The sequence below is a fragment of the Microtus oregoni genome, unplaced genomic scaffold (assembly GCF_018167655.1).
Source record: "Microtus oregoni isolate MIOR12 unplaced genomic scaffold, Mior012 000016F_ref0000370, whole genome shotgun sequence".
In the NCBI taxonomy this organism is placed as follows: Eukaryota; Metazoa; Chordata; class Mammalia; order Rodentia; family Cricetidae; genus Microtus; species Microtus oregoni.
In genome coordinates this window covers 30,552,973-30,574,878 of record NW_024543075.1, presented here as the reverse complement: position 1 = coordinate 30,574,878, position 21,906 = coordinate 30,552,973, and the positions used below count along the sequence as shown (strand labels likewise).

General features: G+C 36.0%; 1 protein-coding gene across 1 annotated transcript in view; it reads left to right on the top strand.

The window, feature by feature from the left end:
- Pde3b (phosphodiesterase 3B) overlaps nucleotides 1-13,026 on the top strand; it is a 137,013-nt gene extending 123,987 nt beyond the window's left edge. The window contains exons 12-16 of the mRNA XM_041666891.1: nucleotides 1,321-1,520; nucleotides 5,612-5,815; nucleotides 7,334-7,495; nucleotides 9,848-10,097; nucleotides 11,196-13,026. Coding sequence (XP_041522825.1) covers nucleotides 1,321-1,520; nucleotides 5,612-5,815; nucleotides 7,334-7,495; nucleotides 9,848-10,097; nucleotides 11,196-11,410 — 1,031 coding nt within the window. The 3' untranslated portion in view covers nucleotides 11,411-13,026. The remainder of the gene's footprint in view (nucleotides 1-1,320; nucleotides 1,521-5,611; nucleotides 5,816-7,333; nucleotides 7,496-9,847; nucleotides 10,098-11,195) is intronic.
- The last annotated feature ends 8,880 nt before the right edge of the window (nucleotides 13,027-21,906 follow it).

The window sequence follows — 21,906 nt, the reverse complement described above, 5'->3', positions numbered from 1 at the left end:
TCATTTTGTTTTTACAATTGTTTTTAGAAGTGTTAGAATACAGTTTTTAAAAACTCAGTATATAGTTAAAACATAAACAGTATGAAAATAATAAATACTTTAAAATTATCATTAATGTATTAAAGTCATGTTAAAAATATTGTGATAATTGACTCAAATTATGATTAAGAAGTCATTTAGACTTTGACAAGGCATTATTTTTGACGAAGACAACCAAGGATGTCTCATAACTTTTATCTTTTGTTTTATGTGCTCTCTACTGTGTCTTTTATATTTTGTAATTATTCAAATGCTTTTGCAGAAATGATAGCCTGAACATGTAGGCTTGGCTAATAAACAAAAGGAGCAGCAGGTGAGGTGCTGAACTGGAAGCACTCTGAGGGAGAATGTGCTGTTTCTGCTCCCTGAGCAGCTCTCAGTGTCTCAGGCCATTTCATGTTCAGGCATTTTGTTCTGGTCCATTGTGAAGAACTCCGTGGGAGGGAAACGAAGGGAAAGAAATTGTAATTAAGGCAGCATAATGGAATAATTTTTGAGGATGAGAGATGAAAAGCAGTGTCTGTGTTGAGGAGCTTAGTGTAGTGATATATTAAATTTCTACATGTTATATTGTTTTTATAATCAAATTTTATTTTCAGGCTTTGTCCTGTTAGATCTTTTCTATATCTATTATTTATATTTAAAATTTTTGTTAATTTTTTCATTCAGTATATTTTGATCATATTCTTTCCCCTCCTCTAATTCCTCCTACGGCCTCCTCACCTCCTCTCAAAAAAAATTGGGAAAACATCAACAAAAAACAAAATAAAGAACTTAAAAAAAGAAAATTAAACAAAAAATGCAAAACAACACACACAAAACAAAATGTAGAATCTGTTTTGTGTTAGTTAGCTACCTTTGGGCATGGGGCCTGCCCTCAAGTGTGATTGATATACAGCCATTGACACACCACTGAGGAAAATGATTTTCCTTTTTCCAGAAGGTATCAGTTGCTTCGTCTTCTTGGTTTGGGGTGGGACCTTGTGTCTACTTCCCCTTCTTGGTGCTAGGATTCTGTATGACTACTATATTTAGCCCTTAAAAATAAATGTTTAGAAAATTTAGAGTTTCTACAAATTAATTAGCCTGAGCAAGAAAGCATCATCCTGGCACCAGAGTTCTCTAATGGCCTGCAAGATAAACAATGGGAAAAGTAGGTTCTTTAAGTCATCCGCGTCTATTTAAGTTCAACAAATTAGTACTGATTTGGGGAATTCCATCCTTAGCATAATTGTCAGGAAGTTACACCCTAATGCTGGTTTGTTGCTTCTTGTCATACAGATTCCGATGGTAGACTTGGTTCAAGACAGATTGCTTACATTTCTTCGAAGAGTTGCTCTATTCCAGATGAGAGTTATGGCTGCTTGTCTTCAAACATTCCTGCTTTAGAACTGATGGCTCTGTATGTGGCAGCTGCCATGCACGATTATGATCACCCAGGAAGAACAAATGCGTTTCTAGTGGCGACAAATGCACCTCAGGTGGGAAAGAAAGTTTTAGAAGCTTAAGAATAATTCTGGGGGGCTGGAGAGATGGCTCAGCAGTTAAAAGCATTGCCTGCTCTTCCAAAGGTCCTGAGTTCAATTCCCAGCAACCACATGGTGGCTCACAACCATCTGTAATGAGGTCTGGTGCCCTCTTCTGGCCTGGAGACATACATGCAGACAGAATATTGTATACATAGTAAATAAATAAATAAAAAGAATAATTCTGAGAATTTGTTTTTCCCATTGCAGATCTCTCTGTAGTCAGTCCTTCCTGTGAGTCATGTTACCATTAGACTCTTCATTGTAATTAATTCATGAAAACACATGATGATGAATGCTAAAGGAATTTGGAAAAATCAGTTTTTTCAGCTATAAAAAATAGTTTATAAAATAACTCCAAGTTTCATTAATTCAAAATCTTAATAGAAATATTTTTGTCTTTTATCAAATCACTCTGGCTGGCTCTTTTTCCTTCTCACTTGGTCCATGGTATAGCTAAAGTTAAAATGGCCAAGGATATCATTCAGGGTTATCTTCTTCCCATCTTTCTCCTAAGACTGTGACCTTCAGTCTTTTATCTATAAATTTATTAGTGTACTGAGAATTTTTCCTTGGGCTGGCGAGATGCCTTACCAGATAAACGCACCTCCCACCAACCGTGACAACCTGAGTTTGATCTCTGAGGTGCCTACCCATCTGATAGAAAAAGAGAAACAAGTGCCACAACCTGGCCTCAGACCTACACACATGTGCCATGGCACGCACATGTGTCCCCAAACCCACATACACAGATATGCACATACAAATGTGATAAAAAAAAGATCTATACTAATTTATTTTGGTGTAATATTTTGTATGGAAGAAATATAGCTGATAAAGTATCAAATTCTGTTTGGATCATGTCACAGTTTAAATCAAGTAGTATAAACTCCTAACATGAACAATGTACTGCAATAACTTTAAACATGAGGTCTTGGAACTAAACATATGGCCTTTCGAAGAATTTAATGTGATTTGAGATGTTGGTGTAGGAGATTGCTGCAATGTTGTATGTGTGTTTCTAACCATATGCCTTACATAGGAACTTGTTACTGTTTCTGATGAATTTTCTGTCTTCATGTTAGCATTCTGTTTTAACTTTAGTTCTTGCCTTTCATCATTTGTAGCCATTTTCTGTTTATCTTTTTACCTATCTTCTTCAAGCAAGCAGGCCAATGGTTTTAAATGTAGGGGATAAATTATTTTAATATAAAGTTGAGTGGTATAGATGTGTGTGTGTAACACACACATATAGATAGACAGACAGATAGATATAGAGAGATGGGTTAGGAGGAGCATATAACTTATTTCTCTATTGAGACTTAATTCATGGCTCATGTTTTCTATAGTCAGATTCGGATAACTTTAAATGTGATTATTGATATTTGTTTGCTTTTTAAATGTTATTTGGGAGAAATTACCTACCCAGGGATACATATTTGCAGTTTACAAGGTTAGTGGTCACACTGCTTTTGGACCTGTGGTGAGGAATCTGTAGTGAAGCAAAACTCTTGTGTCAGTGCAAACAGCATGTGAAAAGACAGGAGACTGGCGTACAGCAGTCCTTTCCAAGGGCATGCTCAGTGACCTAAGTCTTGAATTTACCTCCAGGTAGGAGGAAGCTGCCTGGATAGATTGAGTTATTAATATAGGTCTCAGTACTCAGACTAAACAGTTCTCAATACAGAAGTATAGTAGGTGGCACTTAGCTAGGAAACAGACCCCAGTCACATCCCCAGAGTTTCTCCTCAGACAGAGACTTGGCTCTTTACAACACAATTCATCCTCATAGCAACAGGTGACGTGGTCTTTCCTCAGCCTGTTCTTAGTGTCCCCATGTATTTGAAGTTTCTAGTATGGAGATTATATATAGATTCTGTTCCTGATTCTGGTTTTTGCTTCCATTTTATTTCTCTTTAGTAATTTCCAAGAACAGTTTGCATAGTAAAGGAACTGGAAACTTACTTTTATTTTACTGCCCTGACTCTGAGAGATTTTAAAGCCAGCTAACTAGCTTCAGAAAATACTTGAACAGTGTGTTAAAATGTTACTGTGTGTATGTGTGGCGGGGAGGGGTGTGCATGTGGGGGATAGAGGACAAATTTCAGGGGATTTCCAACTGTGTGCTCCAGGGATTGAATTAGATCATGAGGCTTGTGTAATTAACACTGTATCTGCTGAGCCATCTTACTGATCCATGAATAGTGTGTGTTTTAATTACCTGGGACTTTCATTACTTCTTTCTGATATGATGGAACTATTTTGATAGCTTATCAATTTTCATTAAATTAAGCATGAATTTTTCAACACTGTTAAGTTGTCCCCTTATGGAGTCTTTGGAGTAAAATCTTTTTAGGGGGATTTATGATGCTTAGAAGTCTCTGAAGATTGATGGGAGGCTTTTATGTGGGTCATAACAGCTTAGATCATTCCATTGTGTAACATGATCACATGAGCATGCAGGTATGCTTACATCTAGGCATTGATGTTTAGATATCAGGTATAGGAATCATGCTCACGTATGTCTCACATGGTACTGTTCCCTCTGTTTTTGTGTCTTCCTTTCCGACTAGGCAGCAAGGACCAGAAAAACACAAACAGAGTTTTGTTTCTGTTTCTTTTTTTTTTTAAATAAGATAAATCTTTATTACTTTTTTTTTCTAAATTTTTTTTCAATTGAGAAAAGGAAAAAAAAAACAAGTTTCCGCCTCCTCCCAGCCTCCCATTTCCCTCCCCCTCCTCCCACCCTTCTCCCCCTCCCCCCACTCCTCTCCTCCTCCCTCTCCAGTCCAAAGAGCAGTCAGGTTCCCTGCCCTGTGGTAAGTCCTAGGTCCTCCCACCTACGTCCATATCTAGGAAGGTGAACATCCAAACTGGCTAGGCTCCCACAAAGCCAGCACATTAAGTAGGATCAAAACCCCGTGCCATTGTCCTTGGCTTCTCATCAGCCCTCATTGTTCACCATGTTCAGAGAGTCCGGTTTTATTCCATGCTTTTTCAGTCTCAGTCCAGCTGGCCTTGGTGAGCTCCCAATAGATCAGCTCCACTGTCTCAGTGGGTGGGTGCACCCCTCGTGGTCCCGACTTCTTTGCTCATGTTCTCCCTCCTTCTGCTCCTCATTGGGACCTTGGGGGTTCTGTTTCTTAATGCCTGACCTTTAACATAACTTGACATGGGCTTTTAAAAAAATAATAATAATAATTACTGCTTTAGTAGTTTTAAAAATGTTTTAGTTTTTAGAGATGGTAGAACCTTTACAAATTCGATATTCTACAGGTTATGAATGTCCCTTAGTATTTTTTCCACTTGTGTGAGGGTAGGGGAAAGCAAGCTCATACTGTTGAAACCAGGATATTTGTAGTCTTACCTGTTTTATGCTTATTTCTCACTACTTATAAACTGTGTCAAGAAGGGAATGCAGAGCCGGGCGGTGGTGGCGCACGCCTTTAATCCCAGCACTCGGGAGGCAGAGGCAGGCGGATCTCTGTGAGTTCGAGACCAGCCTGGTCTACAAGAGCTAGTTCCAGGACAGGCTCCAAAGCTACAGAGAAACCCTGTCTCGAAAAAAAAAAACCAAAAAAAAAAAAAAAAAGAAGGGAATGCAGATTACACCCTCAGATACAGGGGTCGCTGGCTTATCCTGGACCACTTCTTCCCCTTTAGTTAACTCTGTGTTGGCTACAGAATAGAGTTGTACCCTAACCCTGTTTTATATCCCAATGGATTTATTATCAAAAGCTTTACAAATTGAATGTTTACTTCAAAAGCACCTTTCCATCACTTAGGAGGAAGCATGATATTGCAGAGTATTTGAGAACAGTCTTTTAGTTTAGATCTGACATCAGAAGGAAAGGTGTCCCTAGCCTCATTGCACTTCATTCAACTTATTTGTAAAACCATTACAACCTTTCATCGTAGATATTAACATCCTGGTAACACACTTCGTTTGTGGTAGGTACTCACTCTTCTGACCTGTTTTTGACATTGAGTTATTAAAGTTCCTATGTGTAAGGTGCTTGTCTCATTTTTATTTTTATTCTTTTTAGGCAGTTTTATACAATGACAGATCTGTTCTAGAAAATCATCATGCTGCATCAGCTTGGAATCTGTATCTTTCTCGCCCAGAATACAATTTTTTGCTTAACCTTGATCATGTGGAATTCAAACGTTTTCGTTTTTTAGTCATCGAAGCAATCCTTGCCACAGATCTCAAGAAACATTTTGATTTCCTTGCTGAATTCAATGCCAAGGTTTGTTATGTAAAGTAGTGCCTGATTTTGAAAAGGGAAATTGTTGTTGTTAGTGTTATAGATGAAAGGTGGTTTTTGATATTAAGTTGGAATTACATTACACATGAAGAATAAATAACAGATATAAAGAGTTTTTATTATTATAGCACTGTCTTAAAATACTGTGTTTGCTATGCTTTCTTTTGACAAATAGATGAATTTTATTGTAGTTTTTTTAAAAAATTAACAAACCAATTAATTATATCCAAAGTTTTTATAACAGAAGTTGAGTTTACTCAGTGCCAAGTGAGACATTTTATGAAATTAAAGTTATATTTCTAAGAAGCCTCCTTTGTATTAGGAATTTTCTACTGCTGACCTGGCTGAAGGGCAGTTTCTTTTTTCTTCTGTTTGACAAGGATTTCCTCATTCCCAAACTGCCATGTGTGTGTAGTCACTGTGCTGTGGATTGAGGAAGATCAGCTCACAGCACCCCTCAGAGAATTCGTACTCCCTGTGCCAACTGGGATCACTAAACTGCTCTGACAACAGTGATAGTGGCAGTGAGTCCCATGAAACAGAAAAAGTTGAGGACCATTGCTTTACTTTCTTGAAAGAATTATACCCTGCCCCTCTATTGTTCTCTAGCAGGAAACTGCTGATTCCTCAATTTTTATTTCCAAGAGGAAATAAAAAGCATACTAAATTTGCCTATCTAATAAGGATAATTTCAGCTGCCTAAACAATGTTAATTAATATTTACTTAGCCTTTATTATCAGCCAGGCTCTCTGTTTATTCATCCTTGTGGCAGTATTTGACAAGATTACCATCTCCATCACTTCTTTATAGAGGAAGAAATGGATTTGAATAGGTAAAAATGCTGAATTAATATCCTTGTGAGTTAAGCTTTAGACCATGGATTATTTTTTTTCTTTTGTTTTATTTCTTTTGATTTTTGAGACAGGGTTACTCTATGTAACATTCCTGGCTGTCCTGGAACTCACTCTGTAGTCCAGGTTGGCCTCAAACTCACTGAGATCCGCCTGCCTCTGTCTCCCAAGTGCTGAGATTAAAGGCGTGTGCCACTGCTGACCAGCTAGAGTTAAGTTTCTAAGACTCGTGTTTTTGAGCTGTATCTGTGTGGCAAAGCTAGAACTGATTTTTCCTTAGCTCTTTTAAGTGGCCTTTCTTTAAGGTAGAAATAGTTACAATTCTTACGATTTATAGATTCATGTGTACATATATTTAATACACATACATACATTATTCTCTGTGCTAATTACAAATAATGAAACCAAAGCTGATCTTTTAATAAAAAGTTATACTGTCTTTGAAACCAAATCTTAATACTATTTCAGTGGGACATTTTACCAAGTAGGCCCACGTTACAGCAGATTCTGATTTTAAGGAAGCATTTCCTGAAATTTCTTCCTGTTCTTTGGCCAGGAAACAATTTTATGGTAATTGGTAAGAACAAACAAACATTGGAAACTCCTTGTGACTCAGAACCTGAAAAAATTCTCTTTTGTCCAAAATAGGCCAATGATGTAAATAGTAATGGTATAGAATGGACCAGTGAAAACGATCGCCTCTTAGTCTGCCAGGTGTGCATCAAACTCGCAGATATAAATGGCCCAGCAAAAGATCGGGATCTACATTTGAGATGGACAGAAGGCATCGTGAATGAATTTTATGAACAGGTAAGATGAAACATGAGATTGTTGGAATTTTGAAGATCTGCCTTATGAAGAAAGCACCTTTGGGGGCTTCAGTTGATACAGGAAGTGTATGACTTGTCTGGAAAGAATTAAACGTTGAGTGTACCCTGGCTCTTTGTGGTTTCTCAACTCTACCTTTGCTGATAACATTTATTTTATTTTATTTTATGTGTATGGATATTTTGCCTGCATGTATGTCTGTGTATCATGTGTGTGCCTGGTGCCTGTAGAGGCCAGAAAAGGGCTTCAGATCCAGTGGAATTGGAGTTACAGATAGTTGTGAGCTGCCATGTGGATGCTGACACTTGAACTCAGGTCCTCTGAAAGAGCAGCTGGTGCTTTTAACAACTGAGCCATTTCTCTATCCTTTACTGCTAACATAGTAGCAAACAAAAATATATAGCTTATTACTTGCCTGGAACAAGATGATTGTACTCTTGGCCGAATAGATAAGGATAGACTACAGTTTCCAAGGTCATTTTTGAACTGAGAATCTATAACTTAAAACAGTTGATTTCCAAATGAAGTAGTTTTCCCCCTCAAAATAATATTTTTATTAATTATTTGGGAATTTTGTACAATACATTCTGATTACACTCACTTCTCATTCCTCCCAAGTTACCCTCCCACCTTATGCCACTCCGCAAACAAAACAAACAAAAAACCCCACCAAGTCCAATTTGTGTTGCCTGTCTGCTCATAGGAGCATGGTCAAACTCCCAGTGTCCAGGAAACTGAGAATGAAAGGCACTGAGGGCTTCTGTAACAACCCTGCCCCAAAGAAACAGTCCAGACAGGACTCTATTGAAGAGAGTTCTTAAACACTGATAAAGATGCTGCATAATAGCTTAACTCTTCACAGTTGATGGCTTCTGGCGGGGATTGGGGAAGGACTAAATGAAGTAGTTTTTAAAGTTATTTTATAGTCTTTTCAGAACATATTTAACTATCTAAAGACACTTTCAAGTCTGTTATAGAAAGACTGTCTTTGCATTGGAAGCATCCATGGGACAAAACCTGACAGAAAATAAAGGATAGAAGTGAGTTCAAAGTAGATACTGAGTTGTTTTCAAAGATTTGAATTATAAACGTGCTATTTTTTTTATATCTTTTAAAATCTTGACTTTAAAAGATTTTTACCCATTTGCAGAATCTGTGCTGTTTGCGGGAGGGTTGTTCCCCATAATGTAGGTGAAAGCTTCATGTTTCATTATCTTGAAAATATCAAATACCATCCACTTATACCTCTATTTCTCTGGAGTCCTCGACCCTGATAGCCATGAATATTGAAGATATTTATACAGTTAGAGCTTCTGTGTGTAAGAAAGTAGGAGTAATTAAACTGAGTCTGTCTGATCATGCATACTGACCCCATGCTGTATTATAAAAGGTACAATGTCTTTTACCTACACTTAGAGTTATATAATACCATACTGTGTAACCTGTTATTGAGACTGGGAATAGAAATATGCAAATTACATTATAATCTTAAATTAAGTAAATATAGTCATAAATATAGTAATGTAAGTAAATACAGTCATATTAATATGTTATATAGAATATATTATATTACATATAGTACTTAATATTATATAATATGATTATATAGTCATAAGTTAATATGTAATGTGTTACATATTATATATCATGTAATATGATATATTGCATGTATATTACATATAGTAATATAAGTAAATATAATCGTAAATTAAGTAAATATAGTCACTCCAAGTCAAATAATTTAGCCTTAATATATTAGCTATAAACTATTAATTGTTGATATAGAATGTTGCAGGTTGATAGTAAAATTGTTAGTATTTATTTTAAATATATATATATATCTTCCATGTTAACTGAATATCAGTTATTCTAGTTTCTATAAACAGAATATCAGAATACAGTTTTGTTTAAAATTTCTCAAATGGAGAAAAGACAAAATAACGTTTATTTCCTGTGCTGGTAGTTGTTGCAGGTCTCAGGAACCCCTGTTAAACATTTGCCCATCAAGCCATACTCCATCCTAACAATAATCACAGTCATTAGTGTTTTGTGTAAAGATTATTTTGATGTAGACTGTGTTTTTAAAACCTCAAGATTCTGGGTGTGGTAGTGCACACCTTTAATCCCAGCATTTGGGAGGTAGAGGCAGGCAGATCTCTGTGAGTTCAAGGCCAGCCTGATCTACAGAGTGAGGTCCCAGACAGCCAGAGATATGTAGAGAGACCCTGTCTCAAAGCATCAAAAAGAAAGAAAAGAAAAACCCAAGATAATTTTAACAGTAAACTTTAATTGTTGTATTTTGGTTAAATGTAATTTTCTTTTTGAAATGCTTAGGGAGATGAAGAAGCAACCCTTGGTCTACCTATTAGTCCCTTTATGGATCGTTCTTCTCCTCAACTAGCAAAACTCCAAGAATCTTTTATCACTCACATTGTGGGCCCCCTGTGCAACTCCTATGATGCTGCTGGCTTGCTGCCTGGTCAGTGGATACAAGCAGAAGAGGATGATGATACAGAAAGCGATGATGATGATGGTGAAGAATTAGATTCAGATGATGAAGAAACAGAAGACAATCTAAATCCCAGTAAGAATGAAAGGAAACTATATTTTCTTTAATGCTGTTTACTACAAATGTTCTTTAATTTGGATTTAGATTTCTGCATCTTAGGTGCAGATATGTTAACTTCTGTTAGAGTGTTCAAATTCAGTAGTCATGCTTTGGATAACTGCCATGTGCTACTTCTATAGCACAACGGGGACTCTTAATTAATGAAAGCAGCATTTCTCAAGATGCTATCCTCCAGCAGCTGCTCATCTGATCATCTCTGAAGTGAGTCCTAGCAGTTAGACTCCTCATCTCATTCTCTTGGAGCATCTGAACAGCTGAGGAGCACCACTTCAACGAATCAAAACAGTGGGGAGCAAAGAATAAGCTCCTGGCTCTGAGAGAAGAACCAAGGTTTTGATATTAAGAATGAGTCATATAGCAACATATTTTTCTGAAAAATTAGTGGAAAATTTTTAAAAATTGTCTTTGAAACTTAATGAAATGTCACTTCATGTTTATTTTAAAGTAAGATTTAAATTACATCTACTGGGTACTTTTTTCCTAGTATACTAAGAATCAGAAGTATAACACAATGAGAGTTGTGTTTTTACCTATTGGAGGTACTTGTCTGTAGATGCTGTCCTCCAGCCAGTGCTCTTCAGCAGTGCTCTTCCCACTTTAGAATAAATGTCTTGTGTTTAGGGATAGTAGAGCAGAGAATAACCTTATGCCAACTTGAGGTTAGTTGACTGTTTTTTCAGAATAAATAATATTCACCGGAATACTAGTAATTACTTTTAGTTTACTGCATTAAAACATTACAAACTTGAATTTTAACTTTGAATTGTTAGGATTTTCATCTTTGATTTCAGCACTATACTTCCCTCCGACCCAGTATTCTCTGGATGTCATCTGTTAGTTTCTATACAGAACAACCACTATCACTCAGAGCTTTGTTTGTGTTGTTCTGTTAGGACGTGAGCTCCATAGTGTGGATAATTTTTTTCTTACTGTTCACATTTATAGTCTTAGAGCTTTCATAACTACTTAGACTAGAGTGGACTCTTAGGCATTTATTGAATGAGTGATTGAATTTTATTTGCTTTGATATAAATGCTGTTTTCAATTTCACAGAACCACAGAGAAGGAAAGGCAGGCGGCGGATATTTTGTCAGCTAATGCACCACCTCACTGAAAACCACAAGATATGGAAGGAAATCATAGAAGAAGAAGAAAGGCGTAAAGCTGAGGGGAACAAACTGCAGGTGGAGAGTACCTCCTTACCTCAAGCAGATGAGATTCAGGTTATTGAAGAAGCAGATGAAGAGGAAGAACAAATGTTTGAATAGAAGAAAGCTTGTGCTGAAGAAGCCTGGGGTCCTGTGCCTAATGCTCACTGCGCTGGTTCTTAACTGACCGCTCCCATGTGGACAGGCCTTAATACTGTGAGAGAATCCTTGCTGCCCTGGCAGTTCTCACTCCTAAGCACTTTCATCACAAACTAGAGTTGGCTGCAGCTGACGTGTTGCAGAGCCTTTCCTCCAAGCCTTCACTGGGTGTAAACAATTTGTCATGATGCTGCTTTGCTGGGCAGTCAGCTCTTTAGTTTTCATGGCGAGGGAAGGCTAAAATGGGAAATTCAAGAGACTTCAGCTTTCGAAGTGGCCATAACGCTTTTTATGAAAACAGGATTCATCTTGTATTTCCAAATATATCTTTTATGTCTGTGTTTTGGGGTCGAGAAAACAAACCTCTGCCTAATACAAAAAGGAATTTATTGTGGCCTTTCTGAGTGATTTCTGCTCATGGCAGTACACTGTTCAATATGGTTCTCCCAGCTTCATCCATGAAGGACTGAGGACCTTTGTTATACTTAACAAAATCCAGGTGCATCAATTTCTGATGCTTTTTATTGTTGTGTATAATCTACTGTGTGTTTTACTTCTGCCTAAAGTATTCAGGTTTGCTGTGGACATCAGAAGTCTGAATTCTAGTCTTACTGATTTTGTTCCATGGTTGAATTTTAAAGGTGTTTAACAATGAAGGAACTTCATTCTTTAGTCAAAACTGTTCTTATTTTTACTTTTGCTCAGGATAAGTAATTTTAAATATTTAGTTATTATAAACATGGCATAGATTTGCCAGGAAAAAAAAACATTTTCCTAATATTGATGTTATCTTTTATAAAATGAGCACCATTTTAATTAAAGCCAAGAGAAAGGAGATAATCTTGGGCCAGATGAAACCAGTCCCATCAAAGACATTGCCTAAATAATTGGTTATCTTTAGATATGTGTCTTAGGTGTATTGTAGCCTTGGGTGTCTGGTTACAGAAAAACTGATTTTTTTTTTAAATTTCTTTCTGCTCCAAGAAAACACGACAGAGATGACTCATCACTTAGAACTCCACAGAAAACTGGATTCTTAGATGAAGTAAATGATGGGAATACATGCTTAATTTTTACATAAAAACTCTATAAATAGTTCAATAAATAATTTCATACAAATACATATAAATACCTTACTAAGAAAACAGACCACATTTATAATGTTTACATAACCTCATTAGAGTGTGGCTATGTGCCCTAGTTGTGAAAAATTATTGAAACCAAATTATACCAAAATGGCAAATTGATTTCTCATTACTCTTGAAGACTGTACAATATTTTGGAGCCATTCAACTTGATGCATAGTTAACTGTCAGTTTCCATAGTAGTTCCTATAGAGTGTGATGCTGGAGTTTCCTGCCTACCTAAGGTATTTGATATGTCTACAAGGCTGCAGTTAAAGATCTATTGAGTACTGGGGTTTTTGATCCTGCAGGTATCATATTTAATGAATCACTACACTTTATTTATTAAACATGTTGAGTATTGAGTTCCTTTCTGTCACTTTTACTACCACACCCACATTTGTAAATTGGTCCACCATATATTACTGGGTAATAAAACTTTAACTGATAATATATTGAATTTGCGTTTATATACATTCTGTGTGTATATTTCTCTAAAATATATTTTATATCCTATGCAAATTTATTTATTCTGTTGCTTCCTTTCTTACAGAAAACAGTATACATGTGTGTTTAAGTTCATACATGTACAGGCATGTGTTATGAGAAACAAGTCTCTAAATATTGTTACTTACATTTTTTATTGGAATAATTTAGTTTTAAATTCTGTCTTGAAAAAAGCACATTTTACTTTTACTAAAAATGTTACTAGAAACTCATTTGAAAATAATTCTTAAATTATTTAATAATCCTTGCTTAGTAAACTAAATCAAAACATTCCCCCCAAATTAAAATTATTGAAATTACCCATGTAAAAATTTTAAACATTATGATTGAAAGTCATTAATGTGACAATATATTAAAAAATATACATGCTCCTGCTAGGTGGAGTCCTACTTGAGGAATTGTCATAAGCCTTATAAATCTTGTGTGGGGTATGCTGAGTATGGAACCCAGGGCTGCTCGTCTGCTGTATGATTACTCTGCTGTTCTACAGTACCTCCATTTCATAGTTCTTATTTTGCTTGCTGTAGGATCAGATTAATTTTTATTAGGATTTTATCACAAATCTGCTACTGTAAATTATTGTTATAAATATAAAACTGAAATATCTATGTGCTTTCTGACACAATTTTTTCTCCATAGAAACCTATTTTTGTCATTATTATTTATTTGATTGTTTGAAAGCTGTTTCCAGCTACTCTTACCTACATTCCCCTTGCTGTTGGCCTTATCTGCTTATTTTTTTTACAAGAGTCTGGCATTACTTAAGTAATCAAAAATTCTCTCTCTGAATTATAACTCATAGAAACAAACTTTACAAAAGAGATAAGTAGAGCCAATTGGCTCCTTTATTATAATTGCTGGACCACTATGAACAGCTCCGAAGTGCTTGTGGGGTAGCAGAGACAGGTAGGTCAGGGTGAAGTGGTTCTCTGGGGAAGGGAATGTTCTACACTGAGCACCGAAGAATTCAGTTCGTTTTGATGTGATTGGAGTAGAAGAGAAACAACCACAGAGGCCAGAATAGGGGAAATCATCTTCACATTGGACAAGCCAAGAGTTTTATGCTGACTGGAGTAGAGGGGAAGAAGAGGTACTGATAAATGAGAGAGGGTGGTTAACAGAGTCTCTTCTAAAGCATGGTATGGCACTTAAGTTTCATTCTTAAGGAAATAGGAACCAGAGGATTTTTTTATCTGAATGAAATAATTTTTAATATGGGAATCATTATCACACTGTTTTGAATTGTTAAAAAGTTGTGGGTGATCATTGTTGGGTTTGAGCTTCTACCCTCAGCCCCAACAGACAAGACAAAGCCAAAACTTGTCAATGCTATATAATCAGACTGAAACTTCAAGAGAGTAGAGTCCCAACATCTATTTTGCTGAAAAACAGATTTTAGTCTTAGTGAATTGAGCACAGAAGGAAGTCTCCTGTGTTTACACCTAGAACAAAACAAAAGGAAAAACTAACCCTATGTTAATCAATGCCTTTTCAATTGTTCTCTTTCCTTATTCCCACCATACAAAAACCCATTGTTGTGCCACATAGTCTAGTAAGAGAGCGCTTTGTATATTTTCTAGACTCAAGGGTACTTTGCTTTATGTTTGACAGATAAAAACCTATGAGATCTATAACTAAATTTGTTATATATATTTTTTCCTTTGACAGTTCTAATTTTTGCTTTTGACAGAGTGGAAGAACAAGATTTAGAGACAGGGAGACCTTGTGGGTTTTGACTAGGATAGGTTGTAGAGTAAAAGAGAAATTAATGGCTTTGAGATTTAAGACACAGAATCATTTTCTTTGGTGATTAATTGAATATGGTATCAAGGAGGGTGGCAGATTTCTAATTTGGAAACTTGGTCTGAGACTGAGAAAGAGTAGATTTTGGATGCAGTTGAGGGCAAACAGATTAATTCAGATTGAAATTGAGGTAGAAGGGCTTGATAAATTCTGGTGTAGTTCAATAAGTTCAGAAGAGAGATAAGAGCTAATAATACCTGTATTCACTTGATAATGACAACCACAAGGTGGAGTCAGAATACGAAGAGTAATAAGACTGGGTTCAGAACTGACACAACTACATAGAGAAGGAGACTTCTAAGAGAAAGCAGAAAAAGAAGAAAGGGCACAATCAGAAGTCCAAATAAATGGATCTTTCAAGAAAGAAACCTCAGGGCTGGTGAGAAGACTCTGCAGGTAAGAATACTTGCCACCAAGCCTGAGGAACTGTACCTGATCCCCAGAACACACACAGTTGGAAGAAGAGAACTCCCACAACTTCTCTTGTGATCTCTATATGTACAAACACACACACACAATGTTGAAAAAGAAAACTTGAGGCCAGCCTGGGCTATAGTGTGAGACCATGTCTCAATTTTTCTAAAGCATGATGAGTAATGTATGTTACATGCTGCCTGAAGATAAAATCATCATAATAATATGAAAATGTTTTGATTTTAACAAGAATGGCATCACTTACGTTGTTTGCAAAAGGAATTTTGTTGCTGTCATGGGACATATGCCAGAATACCACATGTTGGAGATACAACAAGGTGGTGATATGAGAGATTAAATAATGTACCTTCCCATCACAGGGCTGTTCTGAGAAAAATGTTATTCTGAGTTTTACATATTTTACCAGGTTGTGCTGAAGTAGTGGGTTGTCCATCTTTGAAAATATTCTCTTCAGGAGTTGTTTGGTCTTTGTGGCAGTATAGTACATACAAGACAGCCCCAAACAGCCATCAGCAGCCTGAGAAGTGCCCTCCGTAAAGTATCCGCTCAAGTAAAGCCAGATTCTTGGCTTGACTGCAGAAAAGAATTTCAGAATGAGCTAGTATGCAGAAGGGTTGGTGTTTATTAAAGAGAGATTTTAAAAATAGATACCCTGTCTCGAAAAACCAAAAAAAAAAAAATAGATTTAAGCACTGGGATTAATTGAAAGGCACCCAACTCAGAGGAAGGATAAGATAGTCAATGTGAATGGCTTCCCAAGGAAGATTCATGCTTGAGTGTCCTAGGAGATGTCTTGTATATTATTACAGTTGTTTTCATGTTACATCTAAAAGTGTTGTTTAGAGCCCCCCCCCCTTTTACAAATGGGATTATAAGGTCGCCCTGGAAGTGCTTTGGATGGATTTATTATCCAATAAGATAAAAACCAGGGATTGTAAGGATTACACAGAATTTAAATCATATCCTTTACTATAAATGGGATTTCTTGTAATATTCCCAAGAAAGTAATTTTGCAGCTGGAAAAAAAAAACTTCTTATACGGCTATACCTTAAGAATGGTTCATTGTTATTTGAATAATATATAGGGTCTGAAGAAGAGATGACTTGGCAGGAGTTTGTACTGTTCTTGGAGAAGATCTGAGTTCAGTTCCCTGTACTGACATTGAGCAGCTCACACGACCTGTAACTCCAGTTTCAGGATTTCTGGTATTGTCATCTGGCCTCTTGAGCACACAAACACACTCCCACACAGACCAGACACACAATTAAAACAGTGAATCTAGGGCTGGAGAGATGGCTCAGAGGTTAAGAGCGCTGACTGCTCTACCAGAGGTCGTAAGTTCAATTCCAGCAACCACATGGTAACTCACAACCATCTATAATGAGATCTGGTGACCTCTTCTGGCATGCAGGCAGATTACAGTATACATAAAACAATGAATCTTTAACAAATCATATACAAGAAAGTGTCTCTGTGTTGGTCTTTTTTGCCGGAAACATTCTCGTGCTAGAATTCTTGACTTTCCTGACAATAGGCTTTGACCAGACTCAGATGAGGACCTATTGTGTTTGGAGTGACTTGATACTGCTTCTAGTGTCAACATTTCTAGTCATAGTTTTCACTGAAAGTGTGTTATAGTCTTTTAATTTTGGACACATTCATTGACTGCTACAATTAAATATAATGTAATTCTTAACTCACAGTTGTGAAGGACTTTAATTTTCTTTGTATGTAGAAATCCTAGTATGATTGTTGCTCACATGTCAGGAATGTTATGAGAATTGATTGCTCTAGTGATCACTAAGACACTCTTTGTTAGTAGAGGTATATAATGCTATTACTTAATAAACATAATCCCTTATCACTTTATTTGGTTAACAAAATAATCCACACACAACTGTGCCTTAAAAGCTTGTCATTTAGAATTTGTGATTTTGTTTGACTTGCTGAGTGTGATTGGTAATATAAAATTAAATCTGAAAGTAAAATAATGTGCTGTTTACAAATATGCATAGCACTAGAAATGCTGCCAACTTATAACTGTCACTGTGATTTGTGGAGTGCTCAGTGACAGTGGATGAGTGTAGTAAGGAGCACCAGCAGACTGTGTCCCGCCACCCGGCTAGCTTTACACCCGAAATAACAACACACAAATTGTCTTCTTTTAAACACTGCTTGGCCCATTAGTTCTAGCCTCTTATTGGCTAGCTCTTAGATATTGATCTAACCCATTTTTAATATTCTGTGTAGCACCACGAGCTGGCTTACCAGGAAAGATCTTAACCTGCGTCTGTCTGGAGTGGGAGAATCATAGCGACTGCCTGACTCAGCTTTCTTTCTCCCAGAATTCTGTTCTGTTTACTCACCTACCTAATTTTCTGTCCTATCAAAGACCAAGCAGTTTCTTTATTAATTAACCAGTGAAAGCAACAGATAGATACAAGACCCACCTCCATCAGATGAGCACATCACATATGGATTTGTTCACAATTACACATTTAAAATACAAAAACTAAACATGAAAAATGTTTCTGTATTTCAATATGAAGTTTGGACATGATTTGAAAGTAATAAAAGTCTCATGTATCACAAAATCTTACTCCTCACCCACTTAGTGTAGAACCATTTTTAGCTTATGACCCATGTGAAGTAGATGGCAGGCCAGATGCGGAAAAAATTGATGACACTTGATCTAAACCTTTAAGGTGGAAAATATTTATTAGTTTTATTTCTCTGTTGCCTAACATTAATTCCTGCCTGCCTGAAAGTGGTAATTTCTTTATAGGTTATTAGGGATTTTTAACTTTAACTATGTTTTTGTTTATTTTCTACTTTTAAAATTGGGATGGTTTATTTACAACATTTCAGTTTTTATTGAAAAGGTGCTTTGGTATTCTTTCCCTGGAATATTGCCTTAAATGTATTGTATAAATTCTTATATGGAGAGTTTAAATTGTTTTAAGCACTCACATTTTTATTTTTCCCCTTTTAACAAAGGTTATTTTACACCAAAAATTTAGGATTTAAGGCAAATTTTGTTTTCTAGTTTTATTTTGTTATTAAAACCCACCTTTACATTGTATCACTTTCAGAGAATAGTATACATACTATTTGTATATTTGGAACTTAGTGAAGTTTAATTTTGGTATACTATGTGCTTAATTCTCAAGACCTTTACAAGGCACTTGTAAAGACTGTGTGGAACTTGATAAATACTCACTAGATCCACCTTGCTCCTGATGAAATATTATTCTTCTATATTCCATGTGTCCACCTGTTGATGTGTATGTGTTTGCATATGGAGTTGTAAACAGAGACTACACTTTTGTTTTCCAGCTGTCCAGAACTGAATAATCACACAGAAACTATATTAATTACAACACTGTTTGGCCAATGGCTCATACATATTCCTAGTTAGCTTTCCACCTTAAATTGGCCCATTTCTATTAATCTATTAATCACTACAAGGCTGTGGCTTATTGGTAATGTTCTGGCATCTTTCTCCTTTGGTGACTACATGGCATCTTCCCTGACTCCGCCTATTCTCTCCTGCTATCTCTGTTAGGATTTCCCACCTACCTTTATTCATCAACCAATAAAAGCAACACATATACAGAAGGACATCCCACATCATCTCCCCTTTTCTAATTAAAAAGGAAGGTTTCAACTTTAACAAAGTAAAATTATATATATAAAACAGTTATCAAGCAAGAATTATACTTAATATTTAATCCATTACATTTGATAAATTAAGTAAAATACTCTATTATCTAGCCTATCTTTGTGAGTCTAAGGTTTTATATCTAATTTATCTTTTATCATAACTAAGAAAAAGTATAACTATAACTATCTGTCTTTAATTCCATCAAAGATTCCAGAAGGATATAATATAACCTAAGTAAACAAGAAGGGCATTCTAAGCAACTTCCAAAGTTCTAGAAATGACAGAGACATCTTGTTGCCTGGACAGTCCCTTGTATACAAGATCTCTCCAAGACTTTTTTTGTTTGTTTGTTTTTTGTTTTTTTGTTTTTTGAGACAGCGTTTCTCTGTGGCTTTGGAGCCTGTCCTGGAACTAGCTCTGCAGACCAGGCTGGTCTCGAACTCACAGAGATCTGCCTGCCTCTGCCTCCCGAGTGCTGAGATTAAAGGCATGCGCCACCATCGCCCAGCTTCTCTCCAAGACTTTTATCGTGAAGGGGTGTCAGATTTTTGTCAAAGACTTTTTCAATATCTGATGAGATGATCATGTGTTTTTTCTTTCAATTTGTCTATATGGTGGATTATATTGACAGATTTTCATATGTTGAACCATCCCTGCATCTATGGGTTAAAGCCTATTTGGTCATGGTGTAAGATCTTTTTGATGTGTTCTTGAATTTGCTTTGTGTGTATTTTATTGAGTATTCTTACATCAGTAGTCATGAGGGAAATATGTCTGTAATTCTCATTGTTGAGTTTTTGTGTCATTTAGGTATCAGAGTGACTGATTATGGCCTCATAAAATGAATTTGACATTGTTCCTTCTGTGTCTATTTTGTGAAATAATTTGATGAATATTGACAGTGGTCTAAATTCTGTGCTAAAACCATCTGGCTAGGTGGGCTTTTTCTTTTTCTGAGAGGGTTGGAAGACTTTAATGATTGCTTCTATTCTCTTAGGGGTTATAGTTCTATTAAAATTGTTTATCTGATCTTGATTTAACTTTGGTGAGTGGTATCTCTCAAGAAAATTGTTCATTTTAGATTTTCCAATTTTGTGGAGTACAGGTTTTTGAAGTATGACCTAATGATTCCTTGGATTTCTTCTTTGTTTGATGCTGTATCCCCCTTTTTGTTTCTGATTTGTCAATTTTGGATATTCTATCTCTGTCTCTTAGTTTGTATAAGGATTTGTCTATCTTGTTGATTCTTTCAAAGAACTGACTCTTTGTTTTGTTGATTCTTTGTATTGTTCTCTTTGTTTCTGTTTTATTGATTTCAGTCCTAAGTTCATTTCCTGCCATCTATTCTCTTGGGTGTGCTTGCTTCTTTTTGTTCTAGTGCTTTCAAGTGTGCTATTAAGTTGCTAGTATGAGATCTTGCCAATTTTTTTATGAAGTCAATTAGTGCTATGAACTTTCCTCTTAGCACCACTTTATGTCCCATAAGTTTGGGTATGTTGTGCATTGAATTTCATTGAATTCTAAGAAGTCTTTAATTTATTTCTCCCTTGATCCAGTTCAATAGGGAGTTTTTCAGTTTCAATAGTTTGTAAGCTGTTTCTTGTTGAAATCCAGCTTTAATCTGTGGTGGTCTTACAGGATATAGGAAATATTTCAATTTTCTTGTATCTGTTAAGACTTGCTTTGTGACTGAGTATGTGGTCAATTTTGGAGTTTGTTCTTTGAGGTGCTGAGAAGAAAGTACATTCCTTTGTGTTTGGGTGAAATGTTCTGTAGGTATGCTATGTTCATTTGATTCAGAATATTTGTTAGCTCCATTATTTCTCTGTTTTTGTCTTTTTGTCCATTGATAACAGTGGGGGTACTAAAGTCTCCCATTACTAATGTGTGAAGTTTGATATGTGATTTAATCTTTAGTAATATTTCTTTTATTACTAAAAGAAATATATATGTGGGTGCACTTGTGTTTGGGGGCATAGATGTTAACAATTGAGATCATCTTGGTGAATTTTTCCTTTGATGAGTATGAAATGTCCTTCCCCATCTCTTTGGGTTAATTTTGATTGGAAGTCTATTTTGTTAGATATTAGGTTAGCTACACCAGCTTGCTTCTTGGGTCCATTATTTGGAAAAATCTTTTTCCAACTCTTTACTCTGAGGTAATGTATACCTTTGATGTTGAGGTCTGGTTTTTTTTTTTTTTTTTTTTTTTTTTTTGCAGAAGGATGGATTCTGTTTTATCTTCCATTCTGATTCTGATAGCCTGTATCTTTTGATTAGGGAATTGAGTTTATTGATACTGAGAAATATTAATGGCCAATGCTTGTTAACTCTTGTTACTTTGTTGTTGTTATTGGGGGTGGGAGTGGTATGTGTGCTCCCTTCTTTTGGTTTTGCTGATGTGAGATTATTTCTTTTGTTTTCATGGGTGTAGTTAACCTCCTTGGGTTGTTTTCTCTTAGTATTTTCTGTAGGGCTGCATTTGTGGATAGATATTGTTTAAATTTGACTTTGTCGTAGAATATATTGTTTTCTCCATCTATGATGATTACTGGTTATAGTAGTCTGGGCTGGTATCTGTGTCATTTTAGATTCTACAGGACATCTGTATAGGTCCTTCTGGCTTTTAGAGTCTCCATTGAGAAGTTGGTTGTAATTCTAATAGGTCTTCCCTTTTGTGTTGCTTGACATTTTTCCCTTGCTGCTTTTAATATTTTTGTTTTGTGTATATAGTGTTTTGATTATTATGTGGCAGCAAGGCATATAGTGGGTGGGTTTTCTTTTCTGGTCCAATCTATTTGGTGTTCTGTAAGCTTCTTGTACCTTTATAGGCATGTCCTTTTTAAGATCAGCAAGTTTTTCTTCAGTGATTTTGATAAAATTACTTTCTGGGCTTTTAAGTTGAGATATTTATTCTATTTCC